Raw genomic sequence first — 15,776 nt, forward strand, 5'->3', positions numbered from 1 at the left:
CATTTTTTAGAACAGTGTATCTAAATAATATAAATATACAATATTTAGGTGTATGTATATCTTAATGACTCTGATAGGAGGTAATAAAATATTATCCTTGAGTTTTAATAGCTGGTCCTAAAGAATTTGTTTTTTGCTTGAAAATTAAAATAAAATTAAGTACTTTACATTACCTTGTCAAAGAATGCCTTCATTCATATATTTTAAATGCTTAAATAAATTTAAAAAATATTCGTGATATGACGCTAGAAGATAAAAACATGGATTCAAATAGAGAACCATTATTTGAAAATAAAAAAAGCGTGCAAATTAAATTATATAAGCGTAGATTTTTGATATTGGCTATATTCACCTTATATTCCATGATTAATGCATTCCAATGGATAGAGTATTCAATTATAACAAACATTATATCTAAATTTTATGGCAAATCTGCTCGTCAAGTAGATTGGCTATCAATGATATACATGGCAGTTTACATACCATTTATAATTCCAGCATCCTGGCTACTTAATGCAAGGGGTCTAAAAGAAACTGCAATTTTAGGAGGGTTTCTTAATGCATTAGGAGCCTGGATCAAGTGTGCCAGTATTAGGAGTGATTTATTTTGGGTTACAATGTTGGGACAGATTCTATGTGCTATCGCTCAGTTATTTATTCTTAACATACCATCAAAACTCGCTTCCACTTGGTTTGGACCCAAAGAATTGGCAACTGCTTGTTCTATTGGAGTATTTGGGAACCAAGTATTTAGATTTTTTTTATCGAATAGTTTCAAACTATCAATATATAAATTATATATATATGATTTTAGGGTCAATATGTCTAGCCTGGAAAAAATTTAAACCAGGACTGACTTAGATTTTTTTTAAAAAATTAGCCTAACATGTCATTTTGTACTTTGATTTTTTAAATAAAAATTGAAAATATAAGCAGTAAATAAATCTTAAATGATCCCCTGACCTGAATTTTAAGCTTGGTATTATTTTATGATCAGGTCTGGATTAATGGACTAGGTTTTGTAAACATAAACATTTTTTTAATTTGTTTATCATCGCTAGTACAAATATTTGTTTTTACAGATATTTTTATTTAAAATTTTTATACTTCCTTCTATATAATTTTTTAAAAAGCTTTTATTAATTTCAGTCTTTTTTGGACATATATTGATGCTAAATAAAATTGAAACTTTTTGTAATTAATAATAATCAACTAAACTACTATAATTAAATCTATCATTGGCCCATAAACATATTGTTTTTCTAGACTTATTATGAACAAATTTAGACAGTTCAGTTTATGGTGGTTCCCTTGCAAATTTAACCTCCTCGAACCAATTTATAATGTTATTATAAGAATCACTATATTTTGGCAAAAATTTTGGGATCAAGCAAAAAATAATTTGATAAAATATTATATTTTTTTCAAATTTTGAAAGTGACAAGATATCAAAAGTTATATTAAATATTTTTATAGATTACTTTTTGTACATCACAAATTTTTATTTTAACATATTTTACTATATTAGATAATCAAAATTTTAAAAAAATATGGATTAATAAGAGAGATGGACTCTATTAAAATATATATAAAGTGGCATATTTACTTACAAATAAAGAATAATGTCTTGCCTATTATATCAAAGTGAGACTCATTTCATCAATACCCCCATATATTAAATGTGATGTGTCCATCCATTTTTTTTATATTATAATTTTCTATAAAATATTTATATTGATAATAAATCTGTTTTTATTTAATTATAAAACCTATTATATAATATAAATAATGGCCATTTTTGTCGATTACAATGCCATAAACTACTGAATTTGAATCTTTTCTAATGATCTGTTATAATTTTGTGAACATTAATAGTTGAAATAAAATCTAAAAGGGAATAGAGTCCACCCATCACTGAACTAGGGTATAACAGGTTTTTATATTTAAAATGAAAATAAATATTATTATGAGTATATTATTTAATTTGATAAATTTCTTATATTCATGTTTTGCTTATTTTCTTTAAATTATTTTGTTTAGTTTTTATTTAATTTATGTTTATTGGATTATTATAGATCAATTAAATATATATTGTGATTAATTTAAAAAATCCAAAACTAAACCAAAGCAAACCAAAAAAAGTTGTTATGAATTTCTAAACCTTAACAAACATTGTTGTTGTTAAACTACTCGATTTGAGTTGATTATTAGAAACAGCTAACTTAGTTTTTCTCCAGAAAAATATTGGCTAGACCTCGAGATTTCACTAATAGTCCAACCAAAATTTAAAGCTTATACGATATTTCTGGATAAAATATTGAGTGTTGGCCGTTTTTATAATTGGCGCAAAGCGAACATATAAAGTTTAAAAATAATAGAACTGAATCGTTATATATAACAATTCGGTATCCTGCTTAGAAAGAAAGAGAAAAGGGATCAATGGAAAAACAGAATTTGTCGATAATTAAATATAATATTAATTTTTTAAAACAACTTGACTCCCCTCTTTATTACAATACAATTGTATTATTTTTATCCCCCTCGAAAATATTTTTAATCAATAATCAACCTTGACTGTTTCTTGCTAAATTTATATATATATTTATTTTTTTTAAATTCCAATAAAAAAAACCACTTAATTCATTATAATATACTAAAGACTAATAACTCCTTTTTTAAAAAAATTAGATAAATATTTTTTAATTCATTACACGCATTTTGGCTTCTCTCTTTTTAACACTTATAAAGACCTAAGAAAGATAGGAGTTAATTAGTATAATGGATATTTTTTTATACATTTTTAATCAAAATATGGTTGACCATGAGATTATAATTAAAATAAATCTTATAATTGATTTATAATTAGAATATATTTTTTTAAATTTTTTCTCCCTTTTTCAAAAAAATAAAATTTTATTTATTAAAAAAAATTAAAAAGGGAATGAAAGAAATATTTATGAAAAATATAATCGTAATTTTTGAACGCGGACCAGAAAAACTTCCCCTTCCGGTTTAGAATATTTTTTTTAAAAAAATAATGAATTCCGGTTCCAACAAAATAATTTTAAAAGAGGTCCGGCTCTTGGATTTGACTCATCATAATCTTAAGATGATGATTTCAAATTTTGTATTACTATAATAAGAAAATCATGAAAAATCCTAATCATTATTTCTTATTTTTCTATATCTGGATTATAAAAAGGCAGACATATCGCAAGTTATGTTAAACATATTCTCCTTAATTTGAATTAATTGTTTTGGTTTTAATTAATTTTTTTTTTGTCAAATGAAATCAAAGTCCCTTTAAATAATGACCACTTTTCCTATTTATCTTGATTCTTAACCTCTTAAGCCGAGTAGTGTGCTTTATATTATCCAAAATATAATCTCCAACTTCATTAAGTGGCCACTTATGGTGGTAGGGTTGGAGGAAAAATACCCCAAAGCCAAAAGCAATAAAATATATATAAGATTTTTTTAAAAATAAAATTCACGAATTTTGCACACTTTTATTAACACCTGGTTTTTGAGTTCTTAAATCTTTAAGACAAGATATGGTATTGCACAAGTACTCTGACTAAAAGAGAGTTATGCAAGTGTATGTTAGTTCAGGCTGTAAAGTTTAAGTAGTTTAGCTCAGGCTGTAAATATATTGATTCATTCATTATAACGCTAGATATAAAAAATAATCAAATCGATTACTTTTAAAGATTATTTCAGCAACATTACACCTCTGTTCCCATTTCAATATGGTTACTGGTTCTTAGGTTTGTCCCAATTCTTTGTAATATATATTTATTTTTTTTAAAAAATTAATGCTCTTGAACGATTCACATAATTTTTATATATGCCTATTTCGTTCCTTGATTATTGGATGGTCCTATCTCGATTGCCGGAATCTATATTAAATTTAATATCTCAGAGGGTATATTTGGAGTTCAAAACTAGGAAATACTTGTTGCGATCACATATTTATCTGATTTCTTATTGGGCATTATTTTACTAAAATATAATTATTCTCTTCCAATAAAAAAATTTCCTATTCATGAGCTTATTTTTTTTTAAATTTAGTTTACTAATTTGAAATATTATTTTTTTTTAAAAAACTAAAATTATCACTATAAATTGAAAATTGCACATCCGGTCCTGTTAGACCAGTCATCATAATTACATACCCGGGGAGTTAGATCAAATATAACATTCACAGGCGATATTTATATTTAAAAAAAAATTATTCAAAACAAGATTTGATAGTTAAATTTAAAAATCTGATAATGTATTCCACCATGTTTGGAAAATTTCCGACAATTTTGCCATGAGCTTTTGAACTTAATATAATCTATATTAATTTTTTCCGTAGATTTTTTTTATATAAATTATAAATAACTCAAAGGGTAAGGCCAAAATTGTCTATAATTCTATAGATAGGTATTCTGAACGTGCTGAAATACATTTCCAGTAAAATCAGACTCTTAAATTTTTAAAAAATTATTTAAAATTGCAAAAAAAAAACACATAACCGCTAACATATATACAAAATTTGATAACTAAATTGGCGGCATTTTACAATTAAATTAAAGAAATCTTGCATAATTATATAATATTTACAAAATATTTGCATATTTTTTTAAAACATCAAATTTATCCATTTTTTTTTAAATGTCAAAACTTTATATTTATTAAATGCTAAATAATTATGATATGTATATTAATATTTTTACATTTATATCATATGATGACCAATAAATTGTTTTTTGATTTTATATTACAATTTAAGATGATAAATGACAACTTAATTTTTTTTTAAACGAAAACATAATATCCTGGAGCAAAAATACAACTAATGCTTGGTACCAGGGATACAAACCGAACCTTTAAACTAGTATCAACCGATATTTTTTATCTGAACCTTTAATTTTTTTGTCCGAACCACTAAAAAGTCTTCTAACCGTTTCTAACCTCATGGCTTTTAAAATGATATGAAAGTTATTACTAGTATTATTGCTAAAATTCAAATTTATAGCCTAATTGGTTTATAGATTATTATCAATCAGTTTAACTTCCTTATTATAAATTTGAAAAACGCTATCAATGCCTAGCAATAAATTAAATCCAATATCTATATATACATTATTTGCATAAATGATACTATTACTAAATGTTGAAGATTGTGATACTAATAAAGGTATAACATGGAATTAAATTGTTATAATGGAAGATTCTATGGTCAAAACGATCAACATCAACCAATGGATCTACACCTGAAGATGAATTCATCTTTTCTAAAAAAATGGATGACATAAACAAAATCTATTAGGACGATCAAGGAATATTAGAAATTCTCTCTGTTAATTAATGGATATCTTAGACTATCGGCAAAATCAAAATAATTGATTTCCCGAACGTTATACAGTATTTGGTTACTCAAATTAGAGTGAAGAGATGCAACAATAATGTTTATACTTAGATGTAATTTGTCTGCTGAATTTAGGAAAATAATTTAATTGTACAGCCCAATTAGAGATCGCGGTTTTAAAAATAATTTTTAAACATGAGGCGGACGGCGGGTTAAACAAATTTTTTAGATAAATGTAAAATTTTTTTAAAGAAAAACTATGGGCCGCTCAGTTATTTTTATACAATGGTGGGTTAGGCAATCGAAACCCGCCCATTGGAGACTTCTAAATAGTATTATATTTAACATTTTTTGTTGTTTAGATCGCCACTACCACAAATGGTTATAATATATATATTCTTGAAAAAATCTTGAGTGACATCTTTGACCTAATCGGGTGAACGCATATATCACTTACAGCATAGATCAAATCGTTGTTTTTAATGCAAACTATGTGGGGTCGTATGATACGGGATATAATAGATAGTTGATCGAAAGTGACCTCATAATTCCATCTGTTAATATAAATTAAAATGGGGTCACTGCAATTTTTTTTAAAACTTGGTCGTTGTTTAGCAAACTGTTATACGTTGATTTGGTACTGTTAAACATTAACCTGTTATAATTATGCTAATATAATTATTATGTGATAAAAATATTAAAACTATTTTTTAAAAATGAAAGTCTCATTCATGGGAGCCTATTTTGCTATTTTTTTTAAAGTGTATCTTCTTTATTCTTCATATTTATTATAACATTAAGAACGTGATTCTGGGATTAATAAGTGATACGCTTATAATTCTAACGCCCAACATTATTAATATATAGATATACTATAAAACCTGTCTATTTTGGGCACCCTTGACTAAGATTTTTTGCCCATTTAATCAAGACAATAGGAATTTGATTGGGACTTATAGGTTAGATTATGTATTTGCCCGAATTATCAAGAGCCCAAATTTGCATTTATACCAGACCCAATTACTGTCCGCTTCATTTTATGCTTTTTTAGAAAAATAATTTTAAGAAAAGAAGATCTGTCCTTACATTTAATTTTTAGCCTTCATTTTTTTTTATCTTCTTTAAACCTAATCTTTAAAAAAAAATTGATTAATTAATCTTTTTATCGAATAAATAATCAACTTCCAAACTGCCAATCTTATTTTTCGGGTTATGGGATTGTTGCCGATAAATAAAGCTTACTCAACCCCGCCCTTTATTATTGAATAATATATTATACAAAGAAGAAGTGGTGAGGGGAATTTGTTTTTTTTTTAAAAAAACGTCAAGTACAGTTTGACAATAAATCCCAACAGAGAAAATTATATAATCTTTTCCTCCTTTAAATATAAAAATCAATCAATATAAATAACCCCAATAAAAAAAAACATTTTGTAAAGAATGAATCAATTTTCATTTATTTTTGTATAAAAAAAATGAATGAATAGCTAATAATTATATATTTTTTTTAAATTAACCAATCAAAACCAATAGTCGCGCACTTTTAACCAATTTTTATAGGAGATGGAGAATGATTTGATTGGGCCGGTTGAAATTTAAAAATAATTAATATTATATCAATTTAATTGGAAAATGTTTAAGAAAAATGTAAAATTGAACTTTTAATAATATTTAAAGAGGGATTTTGACATTTTTAAGGTATTTGATCAAATATCTTATCTTTAGTATTGTTAAGCGGCTCGATTTGAACCGATTTTTAAAAAGGGCTAACTCAATATTTTAGCCAGAAAAATATTTCCTAAACCTCGAGATTATTCTGATAGATGTCCAAGCCTTTCTGCCATCTATGACCAAAATCTTTAGGCTTTAAATTTGACATTAAAATTTTAAAACAAAAATCAGCTTCGGCCTTGGCTTGAAAATAAAAGAATTTTTTCTAAGATTAATGATTTTTCATTATTATCAATGTCGGAATTAATCATCTAAACTGGGACCCCTTTTAAAAAGATAATATAATTGGATATTATAATGAATAAAGGCGTTATATTTAACCGATAAAAAAGAGTTATGCAATACATTTAAATGCGGCTCGAACCTTATATTTACGAATAGACTGGGGAGACGCTTATATAGATATTTTAATATGGCTCGGATGTTATATTCATAAATAGCACGGTTATAACGGTAGTTTAATGCTTACAGATTGATTAGAAGCATTTAGCGTTATTTTCTATAAAACGTTTTGAACGAATTTTTCCTTAAATCGTGGTTTATAAATTAATAAAAGGCAATTTTTTAACGCATAATTAAACACTTTATCAATATAGACGATAATAACATTCCAAATGCAATATTTGAAGTCTACCGCCAAACGAAAACGCTAACATTTCTAAAAACTATTTTATTCAAGATTCCTATTATGACTCCATTTTACCCCTCTTTTTTCATTTATATATAATTTTAATAAAGTTCAAAATTGACATGTTTATCATGATTCAACTCAAGGAAATTTTTAATCACATGACCTGTCAGTTTTGATAGGTTATTATAAAACTTAATTAAATCTAACCCATATCTTTCTAACCTTATAATTAACCCTAACCCTGCATTCACAGTTAGCGCAAATTTGCGACGAAGTTTATATAAAAAAACATAAACAGCATATTTTATATATTTCGCCACGAATTCGTGCTAACTCTGAATGCATGGTAACCTCTCATTCACAGTTGCGGGAATTCGTGACGGAGAATACAAAAATACAGCATATTTTGTATAATTCCCCCTAGATTCGCGCTAACTATGAATGAGGGTTGATCCATATCTCTAACCTTTAATCTACATACTCTTTTTAGCTTTAAATATATTTCATCTAATTAAAAAATGTCCCTGATATGCTCAGTCCTTGAGTAGATTTACTATCTATTTTTTTTTAAATATTTACTATCCTTTTTTTGTACAAAATTTTTTCAACATTACTTTTTCTTTCGCGCCAAAAAAAAATAGGTCGGAGTGGCGTTAGGTTTTTTACTGCCCCCAATCTTAGTTCCGAACACGACCATTCCCGAGATTGCCGAGGGGCTCAAAAAGGTTTTCTATTCTGTCGCGATAGTATCTACCATCATATTAGCACTCATTATATTCGGTATTTTTATTTATATCATTATGGATTGAATGGATGGATGAATCAAATTTGAGTGTATATAACGTGGATCATGGTAAAATAAAAGTAGGGTGAAAATAATGTAGAACATAAGAACGAATGTTATCAAATTAAATATGTCAACCCCCCCCCCTCGTCCCACCTCTTTTTTTAATGATCCAAGCATGTATTACTTGTCTAAACTAACTCTACAGAAATAGAAAATTCTATCAAAAATGGCGAATTTTTACTATGTCAGGGTTCACAATGATGTTGTTATAATAATACTATTTATCCTTTCCCTAAAATAATTTACATTGCTATTTTTAATTTAATTATTCATAAGTATAGTTTCCCGATTTTCGGCGATGAGCTGGCTCTTTTAATGTAAGTATTTCAATTTCTTTTAAAATATGATGGATATAACACTCGAGGAAATTGCCCGTTACAACAGATGATTTATTTAAATTTCTATTCGTTTATTTATAATTACATAACCTGTCAGATCCATTTTTTTTTTAAATATATCGTAACCATAACCTATATCCTCAAACTTTTTAGTATCCCTCTAATCTTTAATCCTAACTCTTTACCTTTGAATACTCGTTTAATTTTAAATATATTTTATCCAACTAAAAAATTTCTTTGATTGAACATTCCTTGAGTGGGGCTATTATCCATATATCACCATTGAGCTGGGTCCTGGTTCGACTTAATTCTGATATTTAATTGCTGTTTCAGACTAAATAGCCTTTGAGTTAGGATAAACTATTTTGGTTTGTTTTTTAAATATTTAATGGCATTGTTAATTTTCCTATTTATTTTCTCGTTTTTCTGTTTTTTTGTGATTTTAATATTGTTTTGTTCGTTTTTAAAAAGTATTTATTTAGCTTTTTAGGCTGTTTAGCTCATAAGGATTAAAATGGCCATAATCATATTTTATGAATTATGCTTTGATTCATTTATTAGACACAAAATTGAGATATAGCATGTAACTTGTAAACTTCAATTTGTTTCGTATAGTTTACCAAAAAAATCCAAAACACCCGCCTTCCCCATCCGAAATGGTTTTGGGTACCCACGACGACTACAAGGATATCAGCTTTAAGAGTTCGCTATATTCGATGTTCAAAAGCCGAAATTTTATATTGTTGTTCTTTACTTACGGTTTATAGCATAATTATTTTATTTTTTGAAATAAATCTAAGAATTTGAATAATGCTTTAAAAAATATTTACACGGAAGAATGAGATGAATGAAATGAAGAGTAGTTCAGAATGTTTAAAAAAAGAAAGGAGATAGAAAGAAAGAAAGAAAGAAAGAAAGAAAGAAAGAAAGAAAGAAAGAAAAGAAAAGAAAGAAAGAAAGAAAATAATTTTAATAATAATTAGAAATTATTTTTTAAAAATGGTTAAGCGATAAATAACCCCTCACCTTTAAAATGAATCGCCCAACATTTTTAACAAAATATGGATATATAAATTATTTGCACTTTTGTTAGAACCGGTTTCTTGGAATTTTAAAATGGTTTCCGGTTTCAAGCCCTGAATATTATTCTATACTAATATTACTAAAGTTTTAATGTAACCTTATGCACGCACAATACAGGTATTATCACTGGCAATTATTACGCCATATCTACTCTCCTAAATCAAATCGTGCTTCACTACTTTCCGGTACATTATTATTTCGCATTGATATAATTTTATATGTAAATATATATATATATGGTATAAATTTATTTCCTCTTTAGGAGGGAAGGAAGGAAATAAAGAAAGAGAGAACAAAAAAATATTTGTTTAATTTATTATTTAAAAAATTAAAAAGGCAGAGAAGAATGCCTAAAATCACGGTAATCTATAAATTAAAATGTTTTTAATTTTGAATTTAAATCGATAAATGTAATATAACCAAAACCCTATCATATCACGAATATCATCTATATTATAAAAAAAAAATTAAACAATATATTAATTAATTTTATTTAGCATTTTTACCTTTAAAATTAATAACTGGCCATTCAATATCAGGCCAAAGGCTACGTAGTATAGGGATCATATTTATTCTTACAGGCTTAGGAAATTATAGTGTTTTGCTGAGAGTGTGATGAATATGGGGAAATTTCGCAAAATAATTTAATTTATTGATTTTTATTTATGATTATATTATTCAATTTTAATTAATTAATTGTAAGATTAAAAACACCCTTTTTTCGGGAGTTTTTTGAATTTTTTTTTATTATTACTTCAATATGGAAAATATAATCTACCAATATTTTGTTGGAAAATTTTCATTATCAATATCACTCACAATCATCATAACTCACTCATTTTCTTAAATGTGGTTTATTAAAAAAAAATTAACAATTTTATAAGGCTGTGTTAAAATATCAAAAAATTTGATGTGCAAACTTTCCAAACTTTATCGAAAGAGAAGAAATAAGCTTTTTTAAATTTAAAAGTAAAAACATGTCCAAAAAATTTAACATACGATTTTAATTAAAATTTAAAAAATTTCTTGAAAGTATTAAAATTTTTTCCAATTTTTTAAAAAGATTTTGCTTATAGTTGTTTTTTTTGGCTGTTTTTTTTACTTGTATTTACATTTGAAAAAAAAACATATTTTATGTTTTATTGATTTTTTCGTATTCCTAGATTTAGAGTATTGTTACATACATGCGAATCGCATACACCTATCGAAATTTAAAATGCAAGCTCATTTTTGATCGATGCAATTAAAAAGAATTTTTTTTAAATAAGTTATTATTAATAATCATTTTTTTATAAATGGACTAAAATTTACAATTAAATTATATAAAATAAAAACCAAAAAAAAAACATTCTTATAATAAAAATAAAAAAATACAATCAACAAATTTGAGCACATAATTATAATCTATATTAAAATGAGACAAAAGAAGTACAAAAAATTTAAAAAATGACAATAATATTTGTTTGCTTATTCTATTTTATATTTTTAAACGTTGTACAAAGAATAAATAAAGTTTTAAATAAAATATGTATGATAAAACTAAATTTATAATAGAATTTTACAAGGTTAAATCAATTAGTTTAAAACATCCAGCTGATTTTTAAATATGTGGAAGAAATAAATATATATATATAAATATGATAGATATTGTAAATATTAATCTATAGGATTCTGCAGGATTAAATCAAAGGCAAAAAATTCGCGAGATTAAATCAATTAAGATAAATATCAAGCTGGAACATGTTGTTCCAAATTTCTTTAGGCACAAGATTAGTGTTATTAAGATTTTCTCCAAAATAATATTTTAGTCTCAAGATTTGACAGATAGAGGTGCAAAGCTTTCTGTCATTTATGAGCAAAATCTTCAGGCTTACATAATATTATTTCAACCCTAATCTTAATCGGTCCGTTTTTAAAAGGCCGTATAACACTACATAAGATAAGGTCTTATATATTTAACAAATATATTTATTTTATTATAATGGTGGAATCGAAATAGGATTTTATTGTATATTTATATTTAAAACAGAAGATAAATAATGTTAGTGAGGTGTGAAACCTAATCAAATTGATGACACACAAAATAGTAATATTAAGGTAAAAGTAATAAAAATTAAAAAAAAATAATAATTCTATTATCTTGAAATTTAATTCCACCTAAATCATGTAAGTCCTGATGCAGTCAAAATCAATATTTATATATACACAGGAAAAGGGTTGTCATATATAAAATTAAATATTTTATTTTTTTGATATAATCATTTTAATAACATAAAATCTGAGACTGTAATGAAAGTTTATGTAATCACTTTCCCTAAATTTTGAACTATACTCTGACACAAGATGTAATATAGTAAAAATTGACTTTATTCAGAAAAACCCTGAAACAGCCATAAAAAAAAAGATGTTCTTTAAAAAAAAATTTATAAGTGGACATGACTGCTTAATATTTTGCGTAAAATCAGACTGGGACGAGCTCTGATTTAATGTTATCGTTTAAAAAATTGGAGGTTATTTTAAAACCCACCTAGGTCTAGCTATCTTATTTTACAAAGAAAATAATTTCAAACAAATTAACTACTTTATTTAGCTAATTATTTATAATATATAAAAACCAATATGAAATTTTTATTACAATATACATTTTAATTAGTTAATAGCCTATATAAAATTATCTATGGAATTGGAATAGAATTTTTTTTTTCTCATTGTGTTTTTGGAATTTGTTTTGCTATTAAAAATCTTTTTTTGAAATCCTTTTCCAAACCTAAAACATTGCTGACAGATAATAAAATTAATCCCTAGATTTTATTTCTCACATAATTGTTAAAATCAAATGCTTGTATTGATTTGTTCATATGGTTAGTCGCTAACCGTTTAGTAATGTCTCCTAAAGTATGGCAAGAAGTTTTGACATGTGCAATTGTAGAGAAATGGCATTCAGCCTTAATTTCAAGATCATTCTCATGGTTATAGAGGTTTATAAAAAAAAAAATTTTACTTTTATAGTGATCATTGGTTCCATCGGAAAATTAAAATAAATTTAAAACCTAATCAAATCTTTCTTTCAAGCAGAATTAATTTCGTTTGAAATACCACCTAATATTTTTGATAGTCTTTCGCGGTAATAAATCTGAATGGATGAAATGTCTATGATTATTAGATTTAGAACTACTAAAGCATAGTTCTCTGCAAAGTCCGATATTATGGAAAATTTCCCATCATTCAAATTCGATTTTAATGAGTTAACAAATATAGATTTTTTGCAAAGAAATAAATATGATAAGTTATTTAATTTTTCAATTAAATATCCTACAGTCGCTGACAGACTTTGTTAGGGTTTGAGAGTAGGACGATCTACAACTAATCATTGTTTAGGTGTTATATGACCTATAGTATATTGTTGTCAAACTATGAATTACGTCTTTCTTACATTTCATTAAATAACAACTAGGCTGAACTGGATTATAAAGACAATAAAATGTTTATACTCCTTTATAGGAGGTTATGAAGTATTATTATGACTCGTTCTGTTAATTTATTTAATTCTTCACCATTTGTAATAAATTTTTAATTTCGGTGACATATATATACACGCATGGTATGTGCCAGGCCCACTTACTAAGATACCATTTTTAAGCCTTGAGAAAGCAAGCTTGTTAAAACCTATCTTCATAATAATATAGGTTTGTTTAAAATGAGTAAATAATTATTTAACATTACATAAATCTAATCTTTTTTTGTTAATTTCACACAATTTTTAAAAAATTACTACCTACTTTAAATGTCCCAATTTTTGAAGTATGATAACTCTTGTACCAATTGTGGTCCAGTCAAGGATTACGTACAAAACAAAATTTAAAAGAAAAAATGGCAGTTATGGCCATTTCCGGTTTTGGGTATTAAACTCTTTTCTATATTAAATTTTATGTTAAAGGGCTATTATAGAGCTATATTATAAAATCTAGATCATAGTTTTAGCTTAATTATTATTTTTTGAGATATTTGAAATTAAATAAAGAAAAGCCTATTGAAATAAAAAATTTATAATAAAAAAAATAAAAATAAAAAAACTCAAAATTTTTTTAAAAAGTAAATATAATAAAACATGAAACAAAAAATAATATCTTAAATAAAATGGAGATAACATTTTCTGATAAGGTAATTATTTGTTGATAAATATAAAGTGGACATTATATCTCTGATATTATCATGTTATTAAAAAACCAAAATAATAGTATATAAGCCTCAATTAGCAAATAGAAGACGTTCAAACCTTTCAACTATCTACAAGCAAAAATCTCCTGACTTCATAATTATTTTGGCTAAAATCTTAATTGACCCCAAATCGGGGCTTTTTAACAGACACTACTGATTATGATAATTGATTTAAAAAATAATATATTTTTTGTAAAATAATAGTTTAATTTTATCTTAAATGACTACCGGTCTTTTTATAGAACCGTGGCTCATTACGATCTTTGTGTATTGGTTCGGACCGAAGACCGGATCGTGATTCACTAATTAATATATTAATTTAAAAATTCAGGCTTTATAATAACAAAAAATTTTAAGTTCGCATTGTTTTGTACCTCACTTAGGTTTCAAGATATTTTTCCCAATTCGTTAACAAATCATAATCTAAAAACATTTAAGACTCCTAAAGAAAACACTGGAATTTTTTATTTTACATATTTCTCACTTATTTTAACGTTTTTAGGCCTTGTCTCGGTCGACTTATCTACTAAATACCCGGATATTTAACGGCCATAAAAATTAAAAAACGTGAATAAAACAAAAAAAATCGAGAATAAAATACGAAAAATAACAATGCCACTAAATATTTAAAATAAAACCAAAATAGGGTGTCCTAGATTAAAAGCTTTTTTATAGCCAAGACTAAAAAGAAATTATGTCGATCCAAGACACGGCCGTAATCTAATTCAAATTTATCAACAAATAGTCACCTTAGATGTTTTCTCCACTTTATTCAAAAGATAGCCCCTCCCCTCCGTTTTTATTTTTATGTTTTTTTACTTAGTCGGGTATGGGCCTTTTTCTATCTTCTTATTTCCGGCAAACGTTTAAACTAAAAAGTTCGCCTTGTTGCCGTCTGCCCAAAGAAACGCTGATCCTCCTCATAATTTTTTCCAAAGTTTGATGTGATTTTTTGTACGTTGTTGTATTTACAGTTGATAGCGCTAGGCGCTTAATATCATGTAAATATTTATTTTTTTTATTTTTAAATTCATCCTCCTTAAAACGTGGAATTTCTAAAAAATGCATAATCCCATATACCTAAAATTTAAAGGTTAAATTTTCTTTTTTTAGAACCAAGAATTGAACGTCGGCAGGATAGGTTTGACAATGATAATAACGGGGCTGATTGGCGCAGTCGTAGCTGGGGTATGGTTGGACCGGACGAAAGCTTTTAAGTATAAAACTCGTTGATTGATTTTAAATGGATGTATATATAGCATTCTAACATACAAAGCAGAGTTGTTATTTCTTTGAAAAACAGCGGTTGCAATGGCACTACTTTTTCGAGGCTATTTTTTTGAGAGTAGGGAAAGAAAACTTAATATAATAAATATTATATATAAATAAGTTAATTAATTTAATAATTTGCGATCGAAATTTTAATAATTTTTAAATATAAGTTTGTATTGTTTATAAACATTTTTTGTTTTATTATTTCCCTTATTGAATTTCATATATAAGTTTTATTTAAAAAAAAATCCTTTGTATCATTCAATAAACCTGGAAAAAAAAGGGAAAAATATTTATTAA

At 25.8% G+C, this 15,776-nt stretch overlaps 1 protein-coding gene across 1 annotated transcript in view; it reads left to right on the forward strand.

Moving 5' to 3' along the window:
* The first annotated feature begins 224 nt into the window (after window positions 1-224).
* The window catches only part of LOC135928286 (heme transporter FLVCR1-like), a 28,729-nt gene continuing 13,177 nt past the window's right edge, over window positions 225-15,776 (forward strand). The window contains exons 1-5 of the mRNA XM_065464705.1: window positions 225-746; window positions 8,360-8,498; window positions 9,519-9,662; window positions 10,104-10,171; window positions 15,318-15,421. Of these exons, the coding sequence (XP_065320777.1) occupies window positions 240-746; window positions 8,360-8,498; window positions 9,519-9,662; window positions 10,104-10,171; window positions 15,318-15,421 (962 nt within the window). The 5' untranslated portion in view covers window positions 225-239. The remainder of the gene's footprint in view (window positions 747-8,359; window positions 8,499-9,518; window positions 9,663-10,103; window positions 10,172-15,317; window positions 15,422-15,776) is intronic.

Source organism: Gordionus sp. m RMFG-2023, chromosome 4, assembly GCF_954871325.1.
Source record: "Gordionus sp. m RMFG-2023 chromosome 4, tfGorSpeb1-WG-v2, whole genome shotgun sequence".
Lineage (NCBI taxonomy): Eukaryota > Metazoa > Nematomorpha > Gordioida > Chordodea > Parachordodidae > Gordionus > Gordionus sp. m RMFG-2023.